Consider the following 18,944-nt stretch of genomic DNA (forward strand, 5'->3'; position numbering starts at 1 on the left):
TTAGTTTTTTCCTCCCTGATGTATGAGTCTAATTATGTTTTAATACACTAGTGTAAGAATATTACATACAAGAAATTGTATATACTCATTTGATTGATTACTTAATCTGCAAAAAATTATCTTTGTTTATTCTGATTTTTTTACTATTTTTTCTTGTTCATTCCTTGTGTTCTTACGTTCTTCTTTTTCAAGCTTCAGTAGCTGAGATTCTTTAATTTATATATATATATATATATATATATATATATATATATATATATACTAAATTAAAGAAATGCGTTATATATATATATATATTCTACTATCCTGTTTCCAGTTTTTTTTTATTTTTTGATCTGTTTCACTATATATATATATATATATAAAGCTTAGAAAAAGGATAAAAACAAAATATAACCGAATTGGTTAATGACTTAGACTCTAATTTACTATCCTGCTTCTAGTTTCTTTATTTTTTGATCTGTTTCACTAGATCAAACAGTTTTAACTAATATCATATTCCTATCTAAGTGTTATTTGAATAGTTTGGAGAGCTGAATTTTAATTTTTAATTTATAATTTATATTTTTGAGTTAAGTTAATAAGATTTTGATTGATGATTTATATTTTAGATTAATGTAATTTTGATTCATGATTTATATTTCATTATTTATAGAATGTCTTCTTCGGATGCACTGAGTAATACTCTTGAGAAGAGTGCTCCATCGGAAGAACCTATAGGCACTAATATTCAAACTACGCAAGAGGCTCCTCAATCTCAACCTCAAGAACCCCCAACGGATACCGCAACCACTAATGAAGGAACGACAAACTCTACAAGTGGTGTTCGAAAGAGAAAGTTAACCTCCGAAGTGTGGAATCACTTCAAGATTGTAGAAATCAAGGGAAAATTAAAGGCTGAATGTAATTATTGCAAATCGAAGCTACTTGGTGACCCAAAACAAAGCACTTCGCACTTACGTGATCACTTCAAAAGCTGCAAGCTCCGCACCACTAGAGATATAAGGCAATGTATGATGAAGACAACTCCAACAACTAGTGGGGAAACAGTTGTGGTTGGTGCATATACCTTCGACCAAGAAAATGCAAGGAAAGAGTTATCAATTATGGTTTGTCTTCATGAGTATCCGCTATCTATTGTGGACCACATTGGGTTTCGACGATTTTGCAATGCTTTGCAACCTCTCTTCAAGGTGATTACTCGCAACACTTTAAAGAGTGACATCTTGAAGCTCTACAACGATGAGAGATTGAAGACAATGAATGTCCTTGAGCGTAATAAAAGTCGAGTTGCAATTACGACTGATATGTGGACAGCAAGCAACCAAAACAAAGGTTATATGGCTATTACAGCTCATTACATTGATGATTCTTGGAAATTGCAAAGCCGTCTTGTGAGGTAATAATATTATCATTATAGGTTCTTCCGAATGTTTATATAATTGCAAAGCTGGTGATAATTGTACTAAATTATCATTACAGGTTTATATATGTGCCGGCTCCCCACACGGCTGAGGTACTTTCAGAGGTTCTTGTGGATTGTTTGATGGATTGGAATCTTGATAGGAAGGTATCCACTTTGACTGTTGATAATTGCAGTACTAATGACGTTATGATTGAGAATATTTTGACAAAAATGTCACATAGAAACTTTATCTTGGGTGGTAAATTATTTCACATGCGATGTTGTGCGCATATATTAAATTTGATTGTCAAAGATGGGTTACAACTTATTTCACATGCTATTGAAAGGGTGAGGGATAGTGTTCATTATTGGACTGCAACACCTAAAAGAGAAGAAAAATTTAAGGAAACATGTGCGCAACTTAAAATATCCTACACAAAAAAATCTTTGTCTTGATTGTAAAACTAGGTGGAATTCAACATTTTTGATGCTTGAAGTTGCAATTATGTATAGAGATGTATTTGAAAGATTGTCATTGCGTGAGAGTCAATATAAATCTTTGCCTAGTGAGAAGGATTGGGATATGGTGGATGAGATTTTTCAAAGATTGAGGGTATTTTTTGATGTGACTGAATTATTTTCTGGAACAACTTATCCTACATCAAATCTTTATTTTCCTAAGGTTTGTGTGATTAAGTTGGCTTTGATGGAGTGGAAAAATTGTGGAAATGAGATAATTGAAATGATGGCTACTAGTATGATAACTAAGTTTGAAAAGTATTGGGGTGTGATTAATACAGTTATGGCTATTGGGACTCTTTTGGATCCTAGGTACAAGATGTATTTATTGAATTTCTTTTTTCGTAAAATATATGGTGAGACGGAAGCATGTGTTGTAATTGGTCAAGTGAAAAGGGTAGTGCAAGATTTAGTTTTAGAATATGCAACAAAGGGAAGAGAGAGAGACCAAGCTGCTCAATTAGATATGCCGCCACCACCATCAATTCCTTCAAGTTCAAAGGGGAGGAAGTTCAGTCATGAAGATTGGCAAGCTGATTTTGCTGCACATGTAAGTGAGGAATCCGCATTTATTGATACAAAGAGCGAGTTGGACTATTATCTTGAAGAGAGACCGGTACCACAAACTGAACATGATTTTGATATCTTAAATTGGTGGAAGTCAAATGGAGCGAAGTTTCCTACTTTGCAAGCTATTGCTAGAGATTTTTTGGCGATTCCTATCTCTACCGTTGCCTCTGAATCTTCATTTAGTACGGGTGGTCGATTTGTTACGCCACATCGTAGTAGGTTGCGTCCGGACACATTAGAGGCTCTAATGTGTAATCAAGATTGGCTTTGGAATGAACTTGGCACTACAACTAACATAGGATTTGAGTGCTACACAATTCATAACATTGAAGGAGATGTTGACGTAAGTAAACTATTAAATTACATATAATACACTATGTTTTTATATTATTGACTTATTGAGTTATTATATGATTTTAACTTTAAATTGTTTTCTTGTCAATGTAGGATTCAAGTAAGTCGGAATCTACCATCACTACCATTATGGGATGAAAGGAAGATTGAGATGGTGGAATTATGTTTTTATGATGTCATGAACTTTATTTTGTTGTTTATGAATATGGTTGGTTGTTTATGTAATATTTGGTTGTTTATGGATATGTTTGGATGTTTATGTCTTGTTGTTATTGCTATTTAAGTCTTTAAAGACTATGAATATTATGTTTGTAATGACAAATGAAGATTATTTTTTATTTTCTCTAATTTTTTTCATTTTTTTCAATTTTTACTTATTTTTACAAAAATCCGCGGATATCCGCGGAGACCCAGGTCCCCAGCGGATACGGGGTCCCCGCTACCCGTCATGGGGACGGGGCGGGGACGGGGACAGTAATTGGGGGCGGGGGGCGGGGGGCGGGGACTGTTAAACGCATAATGCGTTATCTAAAGAGAACAAAGGATTACATGCTTATTTATCGGAGATCAGAAAATTTGGAGATCATTAGGTACTCTGATTCCGATTTCATGGCATATGGTTGCGAAACTTTGTCACTAAGCTTCATATAGTAGATGACATTGAAAGGGCCATTAAAGATATTTTGTGACAATAAGTCAGTAAGTACTATACTCCAATAACAATAAGAGCTTGACAAAATCGAAGCATATAGACATCAAGTTTCTTAGTTGTCAAGGAGAAAGTTTAAGAAAAAAACAGATTTCCATAGGACATATGGAAACAGAGTATATGCTAGCAGACCCATTACCAAGGGATTGAACCCTAAAGTTTTTCATGAGCACACTGTTCGGATGGGTGTCAACATTTGTGATGCCTTGGTTTAGTGGGAGTTTATTTTATGCTATATGTCCTATGACAGATATTGAGTTATTTTCTGCAGAATTAAGTTGATGGTTTATTTCATGTTATATGAAATGTTCATTTTGCAATATTTGTATTGTGTTTGATCTCAATAAAGTTGGACCAGCTGGAAATAGACATGCATGAGATCACTTGGCATGTAATTTTCATATTACTCATCCAAATTTGATCTATGTCGTTAAGTATATTAGGATGGTGATTGGCGTGGTTTAGTCACGGCATTTAATGTGATAAAAGCTGCGATAGTTCCATATCTAATGTATAAGACGGACCAGATTGTTAAAGTAATGAAAGAAATAGCATTCAGATGCGCGCATAAAGTTTATAAAATGTGATTATGTCAAGAAAGAATATATGTATAGCCCAAGTGGGAGATTGTTAGGAAATTATTTAATTTCCTAACTTATTTGTGGGCAATACATATATCAATTATAATCACAAATGATGCTATTTCAAATTAAATGACTTATATAATGACGATCTCATTTATTGTTATAAATGCTAATTGAATAAGTCATTATTACTTTTGATTTGGAATTAAATGAGAATAAAACCGGATATTATCTTTTGTTCCTTAGATAATTATCTTTTTGGATTTTAGATATATTATCTTTTGGGCTTTAGATACTATTTTATTTGGGCTTAAGGGTTTAATGGGTGCCATGCTCAAATATAAATAGACCTTCAGGGTTTCGGTCCCCAATATACCAAAGCCGCTTTTGTTGCTCTTTCTCCATCAAAAGAGTTACAGTTCAGCCGCCTAGGAATACAGAAGGCTTTGGTTGAGGAAGATCGAAAGAACCACAAGATCCAAATTCTTCCGATCGTATGATTCATATTTATGAATTCAGGTACGCTTCCGCATTATGTTATATTTTTTGTGATTCAATATGGATGATCTGGGTTATAGAAAATTAATTTATTCCAACAGTGGGTGCAGTCTTTAAGAAATTCATTCCAAGCTAAATTGGTTTAAATTAATTAATACCACACAATGGTTTGCTAAATAATAATTTCTAAGAATATATGTTTAATTCTTTAAGAGTTTAATTTTACTGACACTATTTTTCAGCAAGAGTCTAGTAGCTAGTTAGTTCTCAAAATATCATACATCACTATACTTGAAATCTGAGTAAGAAAATAGGAGAAATTAATGTTGATGATTATCCTAATACTGCACTCATATAATAGTGAATTCAGGAATTTAATTTGAATCAGAGTTCCATTAGGCATTTGCCATTACAACTTGTCATATAATAATCAAACTCCAAACATATGTTTGAGGATATAGCATCAAACAAAGCACTCTAGTCATCACTATTATTATCTTATCTCTATTAGAGCAGAATAAAGAAGCACATTTCTAATATACATTAATGATAAGGTTAATTTTGGGTTAATTACCCTTATTATTCTATACATACTTTTGCATAGGGATGGATTAGTTCCAACAATCATCATAGAGAACTTAATTTTAATTAATTTGTAGGAGACATGCGCCTTGTTCTTGTTTCAGGAAGTCCAATGAACAATTCGGTCTCCACATCTGAACTTGGACTACTACTTTCTGCATAGGGTTGAGCTTGATTCTCTCTCTGATCCTTATTATTTGTTTTATTTGTTGCTAGATTTTGAACCATATTATCACACTGAAACAAAAAAAAAAAAAAAATTCAGTCTAATATAATGGTTTAAGAGTTGAATTTTACTGAATTTAAAAAATGTGAGTGTAATTTACCCTATATTATGTTTGTGACACAAGTATATATAAGTATCATCTCTCAAATATGCACAAACTAATAATTATAAGTGAACTTTTTTTAAGATTTAGATTTCAATTAGGGTAATGAAATGTTGAATAATCCAAATCAGCTATATATGAGTGTGCAAAAAAAATTCAGATCAAATAGCATTAGAATGTAACTTTATTATACCTTGTCATAGAGCATGGCATTTTCATCCATTAGGGCTTTTTCCTAAATTTTTAAAAACAAATTATTAGTCAGAATATTTAATTTTCAATCTAATGTTTAGTGGGAATAATGCAATGATGCAATAAGCTTACCTTTTCTTTTAGTTGCTCAATTTGTTCCTTGTAAAGCTGAGTCTGGAGAATAGAAATTAATTAATGTTATTATACATTGTTTAATAAATATAAATATATATATAGTTAATTTTGACAATTTTAGAGAAAATTTATTCAGAAATGCTTGTTAATAATGACTGTGATACCTTTCTTTCTCTAACAATGCTTACACTCTTCTCCAATTGTTGTTCTATCTGGATCAGTTCTTCAATGCTGCAGGACCCTAAACCTTCTCCCAAGAATTTCCTGAGAGAATCACAAATTCAATATGTATGGTAGTGTAGATGTTAATTTATTAATAATGTGATTACCTAAACTTTATTGAATTTCAGAAATTGAGTAAGATGAATATAACTATATAAATATATGGAGAATATTTATTCAAACAAGATCTTGAATAACCTTTTTGCGGCTTCAAGAATGTCAATCTTTTTCATCAAGGTTGCTGCTTCTTGCTTCAAATTCTGCTATTATTATAATAGGGAATGCAATGTCATTCATCAAACTACAGAGTTAATATTCAATAAAATTAATAAATATGTCAATCATAAGCAAATGCAATTAGCCAATTCCTACACAATAAAATTTAAAGATTTGCATGCCTTTATGTGGAAGGATCAATCAGGTTCTAGCTAGATTCACTATAGAAAAATTTAAAGGTCACAAAATATGGTGCTACTTGTATGAAAGCATGAATCTAAGTATACATTAATCTGAATGAAAATATTAATGCAGTTGTTAGTTGTTGCTTCAATTCAGGTAAGAGGTGTGTGCATGTTTATTGTACTTGTAAGGCCTACTAGGGTTAAGCTATAAGCTAACCAAAACGCCTTTTCCTATTGTCATCACTCATCAGCACCATATCTTAGCCAGATCTAATTGAAGTTGGAGTCAAATCGAGTCATAATATTTGGTAAAAGTTTAAAAGGTCATTTTAGTATGTCTATATTATCATAATTATGCTAGTGAATATAGTGTTTTAAAAGGTATCGTTAAAATTAAAATATTTTTTTATTATTTAGCAATATTTTTTAAAAAACATTGCTAAAAAAGGTTTACCAAAAAAAAGATGACTTTAATTTAACAATATTGGATAGTTATTATATTTATCATAAAGATAGAGATAATAGAATCCACCAAGTTTAAATTAATGAGTTAGAGTAATAATAATAGGTATAGCCAGCTAGACTACCAGTTATACTTTTTTTTTCTCTCTTTGATCCAACAAGTGATACAATTCTAAAATTATGGGTTCAAATTCGTTAAGAGGAGATGTTATTAGTTGTTTTGTGGTTTTATATGTTATTTTCAATTTGATAAATAAATGATTAATTTATTACGAATTTAAAGTTTATTTAAAAATTTATTGTTGGCTAATAACTTATTACATACACAAAATTTTTTATATTTATTTAAATAGAGAATTAAATTAATTACTCGACTAACTAAGGTTAGTTAGGAGATGTTATTAGTAAGATGCTAATAATCTGACAGTAACATTTTTCAAGATCAAATGAATTGAAGTATAAGATTTGTCTCTAACTAACAACTTTAATTTTTGGCATATATATAAGATATAGTACTTTGGATACCAAACAGACCAACATTATTGTTGTTTAATTTTATGCAGCAAACAATAATACGCTTTTTATCAATCTAAAAATTAAACATAAATATAAACAATAAAGACAACTCACTAGTTAGCTAGGCTTCAACAAAATGCACTATCATCATTTATTCATATCAAAATGACTAATAAATCAGAAAGCAATGCAAACCAAACATTATTTGTCCATGTATCCTTTGAAGTATCATCAAACCAAAACCTTAAAACAAGTAAATGTTAGAAACTAGATGTTGTATTATTAAAAGGAACATATTGCCATAATAATCTGCTTTACCTACCTCTTGAATTAATTTTCAGGATTAACTTAAGTTCAGATCAATATTCTTTTTTTGTTCATAAGGACTAATTAAGGAGTTCAAATATATATTCATATCCAATTGCTAGTATAATAAATCTTTCTTAAAAAAAAAGACTTTCCTAAATTTTAATTCGATAGATGTCTTTTCATAAATAATCAGAATGGAAAAAGGTAGAGAAATTCTAAGTTTAATTAGTTTGGTAGAAGACTAGAAGTAGAACTATGATTTAACTAGGTTTGGTAACTTTATTATGGTAATTAAGGGTCACTACTGAAAGCTAGGTACTTAATCAAACATGAGTATAATCACACAAAAAACCATCTATATGCTAGATAATGGATTGGAAATGCTTAATTATGGAATTAAAAATAAATAAATATATAAAAGAAACTTAAAGAAAATGGTATATGTAACCTAGCAACTAACCTGCACATTCTGTTCAGCTGATTTGGCTGCTGGTGGAGTATCCTTTGTATGCTTGCGATATCTTTCAATTATCTCCTGCATGCTGTAAAATTAATAGCCAATTTACAAATTAAGTTTGATAAACAATCTGAAAAGATGAACATATTAAATATGTATAAGGTTTTGATTTTCTGATACACTGATATATGATATATACTTTAGGTAGCACCCAATTATTAACCTATAATGCTAGAACAATTATCATGCATGTATATGATACATACTATATATACTTACAAAAGCTATTATTTGTAACTATGAAAACATGTACCCTTTCACTAGTAACTATGAAATTTTGGTATATACTTGTGTCTATATATATAGATCAATGAAACTTTGTTATATATGTGTATAGATATATAGATCAATGAATGTATTAACTTTTATAGTAACAAATGAAAAAAAAAAGTATTATTTTGATCTTTAATATTTTTGTTAATATTAAAATCATTCTTAATTTTTTTTATTAAAAAGATATTGTCCTTATTATAATAAATTTTTAAAATAGTTCTTCAGCAAAAAAGCATTAATTTTAGATGAATTTATTCTTGACAAAAATAATAATTATAAAATAAAAAAATAACTCTCTATTCTAATCTCCATTTCTATCTATCTCCATCCTTACCTCACTATCACCCTTTATCCCCACTCATACTTTAAGGTAATAAGATGATGTTGATGATAGAAGTGGGTTGGTGGAGGATTTGGAGAAGGAGGTGATGGCTAGAATTAGTGAGAAGTGGAGATTTTTGTAATTATTATTTTTACAATAGGTAAATTCATCTAAAAATATTGTTTCATAACAAAACACTATTTTAAAAAATTTATTGTAACATTAAGAACCACTTTTTTAAAAAAAATATTAGAATGATTTTGATTTTAAACAAAATCTTTGAGGATTAAAATAGCACTTTAACTAGAAGAGTTTATTAAACTAGAAGCATGAAAATAGTTGTTAAAATTGTATTATTGGAGTGAATCATTTTCTATTTTTTTGAACTTTGAGACTCATATGCATTGTGAGTGTTTTGATATAGAACTAAGTATGTGTTTTAATTTAATAGTTTGAGTTCGAAAGAGGGATGATTTCATATAATATGACATAAAAATTCATAAGATAAAATTATAATTATCCATGCTGACAAATTCAATTTATAGTTTCATGACACTCATCATATTGATTTAAGTCATTTTCAAATTTTATCTAAAAATAGAGACAACTTTTCTTTTACATTTTTTTAAACAAACTTTAAATATCCAAATAAATATCTCTATAATTGTATTCTAAGACATATACCAAATAAGTCCAAAGGCCTAGGCTAAGAAGTAGATGCCATGTTTAGCTTTGTGAATAATCCATTTGCCTCATAACTAGCTTCTTCAATCATGCATTGGTGTACTTTAATTTGATGAGAAGATTCCCATTGAAATTGCATGGATGAATATACTATACTTTTTGATGAAATGTTCAACTTGAATAATTAAGGAAACTTTACTATTTAGCAACTCTCATCTTCTTTTGACATAACCTTAGAAATTAGAGATATTTATGCTTGTCCAAAGCATGTTAAGCTTGATATTATTTATTATTATTATTATTGTAAAGATTACAGAAAATTTGTGACATGAGATACTTTTTAAAATTTATGCTTTATATTTAAAAAAAATATAAAACTATGTTTTAATAAAGACTCAAGTTTATACTTTTAAAGAATAAGTATTTGGAGTGGCTCATGCAATTTTTTCTAGCTATATGACGAATCCACTTCCACTATATTTTGGTAATATTTCAAGCTTGTGATTATCTTTATTTACACTTTTGCTACCTTAATTGTGTCATAATATAATTCAAGTTTACAGAAAATCCTAAATTATTTGAATTTAATCTAGATATTATGAGTAAGAAATTTAGCTAGTAAGCTCAATTAGCATCGCATCATATCCAACTTTGAGTTTGAATCTTTCTAAAATTCACTTGAATTCTAAGATGTGTGAGTGTGTAGTGTATGTGAAAGAGGAAGAGAACAACAAGTATAATTTCGGTATAAATGTGTCGATATAATAATATTTTATTAGATTTTTACAATAAGTAATTTTATAATATGATACTAATATTTTTACGACAAAAAAAATTATAGCTAATTTAATTTCTGTGATTTCCAAAAAAGAAAGAATTTAAATATAAGCCAATACAAATAAAAAAAAAAGAACAAAAAAAAACCCTCCAAAATGTTAGGGGACTAACATTTTATAAAGCTAGCTACTATAAACTTGAATACAAAACAAAGTTAAGAAGAAAATATTGGTCACCTCACATTTTTAGTTTTGTTTAAAAAAGTTTATAAACTGCAACTAAAAACATATAAATAATATATATCTAAAATATTTCTTTTTACTAAATGCTATGTCAGAAAATTATTTATTCTAAAAATTTAAATCAATAAGTAAAAAACACAAATGATTATATATCTCTATAATCTCTCTTAACAAGTGGATTCTCTTACACTTGTCACCTCAATGAAGGATTGCCAACTAACTATATAGAAGTTTCCAGCATTAACTACATCACAGTCTAAGCATATTTGTCATTTAAAAAAACATGTTAGGGTGATGGAAGACTTTTCAAATTGATGATTTGATGACTATTTTTAAAAGAGAGGGAAAAAATAAATAAATCAAAGCTCATTACAAGCAATGCAAGAAGTGAAATGTTAAGTGAAAAAAAAAAAAATCAAAGCTGATTAACACTTTTCTTCACTTAATCATACTGCTACTTTTTGAATGTAATGAAAGGGTATACATCTCAAGATTCACTCTAGCTTAGGTTATTATTGACCTAAACTCTATCACTATATAACTTCAATATTTATTATTTAAGCTGCAAAAAATGTTTACATGCTCTTTTAAAATATAAGAATGCATTTGGTTTATGATTTTATTTTCTAGTTTTATTTTTATTATTTTTTGTTTTTAAAATTTTATAAAAAATAAAAAGTAAATTTTTTTTTATTATTTTCTCTTTTTCATAAAATTTTAGAAACAAAAATTAATACAGATAAAAATAAAAATAAATCGCAAATCAAACAGCCTCCTAACTGATTTTCCATAAGACGTGAGTTTTCAACACCATTTTTTTTATATAAACAACAGGACAAAAAATCGCCCAAAAAAAAAATAGATCACACAACCACCATAATTTTTGCAGTTTCAACTCTCTATACAAATACAATAAGCTCTAGTAATTAATAATAAGAAATTAAATTTTATAAATAAATAAATAATCTTGGAATGAGGTACTTGTTGCTCTTATATATATATACTAAGATAGTAATTAAGTACTGTGGTGATCACCACACTACTATGCACGTTATTTTATGAAAGATCACAAGCAAGCTCCTCGCACAATGAGTTACAATACTACTTTAATTTCCTTTGTCTTTTGACACATTAATTATATACACTACTCTGTCAAAACACTTTGTTGTTGGATGTTATATCAAAAATCGCGTACCTATACACTACTTATTAATTCTATAAAACAAAAACTAATCATCATTATTAGTTAAAGATCATATATATGATGAGATTTTACAAAAGGCATCAAGTAGAATTGTTATGTGGTGCAGGTTATATATATTAACGACAGGATAATAATGCATCAAAGGATGTTACATAAACTTCTATATATCTTATATTGTAATGCATCAATACAATTGGATATGAAGTTTCTATCATTCAAATTTCATTTAATAATAATTCTAACTATAAAAATTATATGCCAAAAAAAAAAAAAAATAATGGCTAGAGATAAAGTGACACAATTCTATCACAAATTCACAATACTTATTAGTGTGACTTTATGCCTGTGATGAACATCGTAAATGCCAGAGCGATTATTGTTATTTAGTACGTATGATTCAGCAGCACTACTAAGTACGAACATGTGCTAGCTATCTTCTCATGCACCAATATGAGGAAACCAAAATAGTACATTTCATCATTTATATATATTTACCCCCTTTAATTTGTACTATATATGTATCTACCGTGGGTTACTAATCAATTATTACTTCAATGGCCTCAATCCTATTCAACATCATATCATCTTATTATCTTAATTAATTTGAACTACTATTACATGTACATATTTATAGCTTTACTAAGTAGTAATGTTTATGTTAAGTAATAACAAACAACAATAATGAAGTGTTTCATTCAATATATGAAACTAATAAGTAAAATATGAGTTGTATATTATTTTAGTTAACTACAAAATTTAATTTTATTAACTTAGTTTCAATATTTTATTAAGACATTGATAATATGTATTTATTATTTTATTAGAAGATTTTTAAATTAAAATATATATGTAATCCAAATTTTTCTGATTTTTTTTCAAGCATTTATATATCTTCGTCCTTCTACTCTCACATGAAATGTTCCCTATCTACTCTTCATACCTTCAGACCCCAACCTCAAAAAATAAATTATAAAAAAAAAGATATAAATGTACTTGATAAAAATGTTTGACTACTTTGACTATACTTTGAACTATATATATGAGGTATACACCTAAGATGCAAATGAATAATTTGAGCTAATAAGAAACTAACATCAACAAATAAATATAATAATAAAAATAATAATTGTTAAGGTTATAAACTGAATATAATGAGATATATATAATAAGTAGAAGTAGAATATATATACCTTGAGCTTGCAAATTCATAAAGCTTGCCTCTTGGAGAGAAGATGATGAGACCAACCTGAGCATCGCAAAGAACAGAAAGCTCAAACGCTTTCTTAAGCAACCCATTGCGGCGCTTTGAAAACGTCACTTGCCTGCTTGTGGCATTTTCTATGCGTCTCATCTGAGTCTTCCCTCGAACCATTTTCTCTTCTCCTTCTTCCTTGCCAAATTAAAACATGGAAATAAAAAAATATTATTATTTAATTTCCATATCAAATAATTTAATTATTATAAATAAATAAATAAAAATAAATAAATAAATAATAAATGTTTTCTTACCAAAGTATTATATTCCTTGAGTCAACCAAGCAAGGTAGAGAGTTGCAGCGAGCAAATCTGAAACCAAGATGAAAAATGTTAAAGGAAAATAATGGATCGGAACATATATATATATATATATATATATATATATATATATATATATATATATATATATATGGAGAAATTAACAAATTTTAAAAATTAGAAAGAAAAATTTTCAGTATATGATGTATGTATATAGATTTTGATGGAAAGAAATAAAGATACCTAATTATTGTTGAGAAGAATATCAATAAAAGTAAATAAATAAATCTGGTTTCCAAACAAAAGGATCTATAAACACCAAGCAAGAAAATATGTAGATAGAGAGTTTTTCTTTTCTTTTTTTTTTTTTTTTTTTTTGTTTCTTTTGAGTTTGATACTTACCAGCAGTTAGAGAAGCAACTTCAGTTCAAGTAGTTTCTCACTGAGCCAAGAACAGGGAAAAAAATCCAAGGGTTTTTACTTTCCAAAAGGGGAAATTATTCAAACCAAATTGAAAAAAAAAAAACAAAAAATTAAGAGAGAGGGGGGAAAATAGTTTAGGGTGGTGTTGGGAAGGGGAAGAAAATGATGAAGAATGAATCTGAGGAATCAGAAGAAAGAAAAAAAAGAAAGGACTAAGGAGGCACCCAAAAGAGAGGAAGGAGAACATAAAAATAGAAAGAACGAAAGAATTGAGGTAAGTCAAGAAATGGTGTTGGATTTGACCTATTTTTATTTTCTTTAATTGTTTTGTCTAAGAGAAGAAGCAAAAGCTTTCACATACCCAACTTTCCTTATTCATCCACTCTGATCCAACGTTATTTATGTTCCCCTGTGCCCCACCATATTAAGAAACAATTTGAGGTTTTATTTTATAAAAAATAAATAAAAAAGATGTAAGAGAAAATCGAATACCTCATCCTTTTCTTGTTTTGGAATATAGCAAAAGCCCACTCTCCCAAAAAAGAAAAATTTCAGATTAAAGGAAGGTATATAATGTGGGAAATAGTTTATGAAAGAACTTATGATGACTACCGTGATTAAAAAAATGATAAAGTATATATAGAAAGCAAGGGATGACAATGAAGTTTCAATGAATTATTAGTAGTGAAAAAATAAAAAAACGTCATTTTGCCAACTCAATTGGACATTGCGTATGTGAAGAAGGTTTTGGTCGACAAACAATTTTTTGGGTCTTATTCATTCAATGGTTGTGTAACTAACTTTAATTTGTTAAAAGGAAAAAAAAATAGTCATAGCTATAGTTTTTTAAAAATTATATAATCTTATAAATACTATATTAGAGAATAAATCATGTCAAAATATTATAATAGAAAAATGGATTTTTTTTTCGGATTAGTTTATTTTTGTTAAGACATAATACCAATTGTTCACTATAAAAATTTCTTGTTGTATTTCACACATGTAAAAGGTTTTCTATATGAGTAATGTTATGTGTATAAGTCTTTTTGTAATTAGATTTAATTTAGTGTAAAACTCAACGAAAAAATGAGGTGCATATGTTATTTTTTTTGTCTTTTTACAGTATATAAATTTTTGTTGAAGAGCACAAAAATGTATTAATATAAAATACATATTTTCGAAGTATAACTTACTAAATTTTGTACATAATACAAATTTATTGATATAGTACACAAATTTTTACGATAGTACATATATTTTTGCTAACACACAAATCTTTGTACATAGTACAAATTTTTGCTGCAAAGGTATTTTGTTAGTTGAGTGAGTCAATATTCTGAGTAAATAATCGTCCAAAAATTTTTATGTTACACATAAAAATTCTATGTTATGCAACAAGATTTTTGTGTTGTACACCAAAATTTATGTGATGTGCATATTTTATTTGTTAGGTGTCAATATTTTGGGTATGTAATCTTTAAAATTTTTTGGTGCTATATACTAAAATTTGTGTGCTATATATACCAAAATTTATGTGTTGTACATCAAAATTTATGTGCTCTAATTTTCTGAACATTTATAAGAAAAGAAGAAGATAAAGATGATGAGGACGATGATAATGATAACACAAAAAGATGAAAAAGAAAAAAAAAGAGAAGAAGAATTTAAACAACAACAATGTTAACAATAACATCAACAACAGGAGGAGAGGAAGAGAAAGCAGTAGTGACAGAAGAAAGAGGTAGCGGTAGTGACAGCGACTATGACGATGGTAGTGGCGACAATGACGACGACAACGACATTACGACGACGACGATAACAAAGAAGGAGAAAGATGAGGAAGAAGAAGTGTCCATGTGTATACAAAAGACAAGAAGCACGGACTTAGTTAAAAACTTGGTTATAAAAATATTTGGACACCTATGTAAAGGAGAGAAAAGATAAAGATTCTAAATTTTTATTCATAACATAATTAGAGAAGTAGTTAGTTTAGTTTTATTTGATGGTATATTTTGTTTTGAGTGAGTCTTGGTGTAGGGCAATTATATATATCTTTATTCTGTGTATATATATATAAGCTACTGCTATAACTTTAGAAGTGTCAGTGTATTCATTCTCTCTCTATTATTTTTCAATTTTAGCTTCTGTCTTCTATTTTTTTCTTTTCTGTCCTTTTTTCTTTCTTTTTTTGGTGTTCTGCTCTCTCTCGTTCAAAATTCACGGTTCTAAAACTCCTTCATGATATATAGAGCCTAGTCTTTCTTTCTCTTTGAAGATCCATGGCCTCACCTTCCAATAATTCTGCTATCTCTATCAACAAAGATCCAAATGCTGCCAATACAACTTTTAATCAGATTCCATTTTAGATTTTCAATTAAAGGCCCTTTCATCCGATTCAAGATAAGTAGGAAAAAAATAACCACAAGACATGGAAGTAACAATCCTTAGCAGCTAGTAGAAGATAAGCATTGGAAGAACATTTGTATTAAAAACAGATTCTTGCACCTTTTGATAACTCAGAAAATCAACTTGTTGGGATTGAATCTTCTCAATACACACAATGGATCCAAGATGACCGAAATAAACCTAATTTTTTGTTTATTGACTTCTATGGACTCAATTTTCAAGCCAAAAATGGTTGGATGTGTCTATAGCTATCAAATTTAGCACAAGATTAAAGCTTATTTTGAGGAGTCAACAAAATTTAGGATCAAGCAATTAAAGGCACAACTTAAGATTATCAAGAAACACAATCTCACAGCATCAGAGTACGTTTCCAAAATAAAAACCATTGAAAATTCTCTTGCAGCTTTGGAAAAGCCTCTCAAACCAGAAAAACAGGTTAAAGCTATTCTTGAAAGACTTAATGAGGATTATCAAATACTTATGACCACTGTCAATTCAAAACAAAAAATGTTTAGTCTTTGTGAGGTTGAAACTATGCTGCTAACTCATGATGAAATACTTGATAAGTATCGAAAGTCAGAGAATCTGGTGATGCAAGTGAACCTCACATAAACTTCCTTTCCATCTAGGGGTGGCAATATGTACTCTACCCGCGGGTACCCAATCCGACTCCACCCAGTCGGGTAGGATTGTCAACCCGATTCGCAGCGGGTAGGGTTCTCGTGCGGGTCAGGTAGGGTGCGGGTTGAGCCTCAATCCTACCCGACTAACTAACCCGCACTCTATATATACGTATATGTTATATACTTATATAAAAATATGTTTTACATGGATGTTGAATCAAATACCTCTCACTAAATGTAAAATATCCTTAGCCACTAAAAAAAATCATTAATTGATAATTCAATATTTTTTTACATAAAAATCAGTTATATTTTAAATTATCATCAAGTTATATAATAAAATTGTATTTTTTTTATAACCCGCGGGTAGGGTCGGGTACCCGCGGGTTAAGAGCGGGTAGGGTTAGAGTTGGAAAATTCTCAACCCGCGGGTAGGATAGGATTGAGTTTATATAAAAATCTCAATCCGCGGGTAGGGTTAGGGTTGGATCCAAACCCTACCCTACTCTACCCATTGCCACCCCTATTTTCATCCATTCCAAATTTTAATCATGGAGCTGGAGGAAGACAAGGAAGAGGAAGACAAACCAGAAGAGGAAGGTCACATTGCTTGGCATTGCTTCCATCATTTAACCAAGAACTTCCACCCCTTTTTCAATCTCAATCATTCAGGCCACACACTTATGGTTTCCACTCTGTCTGCTCCTCTTCATCATAAAGCAATTCCATAGCTTTCACTCTTCCACCACCAACTCCATTTTTTCATAATCCACAAGCCTTTGTTGCTGCATCATCCACTATATCTGATCCGACATGATATCCAAATACAGGAGCTTCAAATCATGTGACTCTAAATTAATCTAACATGCTTTCTTGCTTAGAGTATACTGGCCCTGATCAAGTTCAAGTTGAAAATGGTTTAGGTATCTCTATATCTTATATTGGTAGTTTATTTTCATATTCTTTGAATTCTAAACGATAATTTTCATTACAACAACTCATACACACACCACACATCACTAAGAACTTAATAAGTGTATCCAAATTTGCTCAAGATAATTTTGTTTATTTTGAATTTTATGCAACTTATTGTATTGTTCATTGTCAGTTCACGAAGAGAGTTTTTCTATAAGATTTTAGAAGAGGAGGTCTTTATCAGTTTGTGAATGTTGTTGTGCCTCAATCTTCATCAACCCCTAATACTCTTTATGTTTTTTCTATTTTTTGTTCTAATTTTGATCTATGACACAAACGTTTAGGTCACTCTGCCACCAAAACAGTTCAATTAGTTCTCAGTCAATGTAATATAGCTTATAATAGTTTCAGTTCTGATTCAATTTCTAAGATCTATAAAAATTGTGCTAAAGCTAAAATGTATAATTGTCTTTTTTCTGATTTTAGTACATCTTATGATGCACCTTTATAACTTATTTATAGTGATGTTTGAGCCCTGCCCTGTTATCTCTTATCTTGATTATCGATACTATTGATTTTTATAGATGCATTTAGTAGATATACTTGTACTTTTTTACTTGTTAACAAATTCCAAGTTCGATATGCTTTTAAACAATATTAAAATCTCATAGAGAACCTTACTAATTGTAAGTTTAAGAAACTCCAATATGACAATGGAGGTGAATATAAATCTCTTATTTTTACTAATTTCATGACACAAAAAAGTATTTCACATCATTTTTCATGTCATTAAAATGAGTTTGTCTATATTATCTATTGTGTTTATGCCTTTAGTCTATTGAGATAAAGCTGTTATTATCTCAACATATTTAATTAATAGATTACTTACTTTTATTTTGACAAATAAATCACCATATGAAGTTTTTATTACATAAAAAATCAGATTATAATTTTTTAAAAATTTTTGGCTGTTCTTGTTATTCATTGTTGCAAAATCTTCTTATGAACTAGATGTTCTTCTGTCGACTCCTCTTATGATTCACTGTGATAATCTGAGCACAGTCCTCTTTATGCATAACCCAATCTTCCATGATAAGACGAAACATTATTTTCAACTTGAAGTTTAGCTCATTAGAGATAAGTTAAGGAACAACTCTCTACATATTGTGCACAATTCAAACGATGTTGAGCAGTTTACATATATTCTTATCAAATTTTTATCTGTTACTTTTTTTTGAGAGATTGAAGATCAAATT

General features: G+C 29.3%; 1 protein-coding gene across 3 annotated transcripts; it reads right to left on the bottom strand.

Annotated features, from left to right (window-relative positions):
* Positions 1 to 4,972: 4,972 nt before the first annotated feature.
* On the bottom strand, positions 4,973 to 14,086 carry LOC130961949 (MADS-box protein SOC1). 3 transcript variants are annotated; one of them, XM_057888001.1, is made up of 9 exons: positions 13,724 to 14,086; positions 13,316 to 13,372; positions 12,997 to 13,192; positions 8,248 to 8,329; positions 6,298 to 6,362; positions 6,042 to 6,141; positions 5,875 to 5,916; positions 5,744 to 5,785; positions 4,973 to 5,458 (listed from the first exon to the last, which is right to left on the bottom strand). In XM_057888001.1, exons 3-9 carry the CDS (start codon positions 13,176 to 13,178, stop codon positions 5,288 to 5,290), a joined length of 684 nt encoding a protein of 227 aa, XP_057743984.1. In that variant the 5' UTR covers positions 13,179 to 13,192; positions 13,316 to 13,372; positions 13,724 to 14,086; the 3' UTR covers positions 4,973 to 5,287. The 3 variants fall into 3 exon arrangements, with proteins under 3 accessions (XP_057743984.1, XP_057743982.1, XP_057743985.1); XM_057887999.1 differs by having other exon boundaries at positions 12,997 to 13,196; positions 13,724 to 14,085; XM_057888002.1 differs by having other exon boundaries at positions 6,298 to 6,359; positions 12,997 to 13,196; positions 13,724 to 14,082.
* Between the last annotated feature and the right edge of the window lie 4,858 nt (positions 14,087 to 18,944).

Source organism: Arachis stenosperma, chromosome 2 (genome assembly GCF_014773155.1).
Source record: "Arachis stenosperma cultivar V10309 chromosome 2, arast.V10309.gnm1.PFL2, whole genome shotgun sequence".
In the NCBI taxonomy this organism is placed as follows: Eukaryota; Viridiplantae; Streptophyta; class Magnoliopsida; order Fabales; family Fabaceae; genus Arachis; species Arachis stenosperma.

What these genes read in the sequence shown, in the direction of transcription:
- LOC130961949 (XM_057888001.1), bottom strand. Translation starts at nt 13,178, where the DNA reads ATGGTTCGAGGGAAGACTCAGATGAGACGCATAGAAAATGCCACAAGC. An exon ending in GCATTGTTAGAGAAAGAAAG is followed by an intron (nt 5,917 to 6,041) that starts GTATCACAGTCA and finishes TCTATTCTCCAG; the next exon opens with ACTCAGCTTTACAAGGAACA. An exon ending in TTGAGCAACTAAAAGAAAAG is followed by an intron (nt 5,786 to 5,874) that starts GTAAGCTTATTG and finishes TTAAAAATTTAG; the next exon opens with GAAAAAGCCCTAATGGATGA.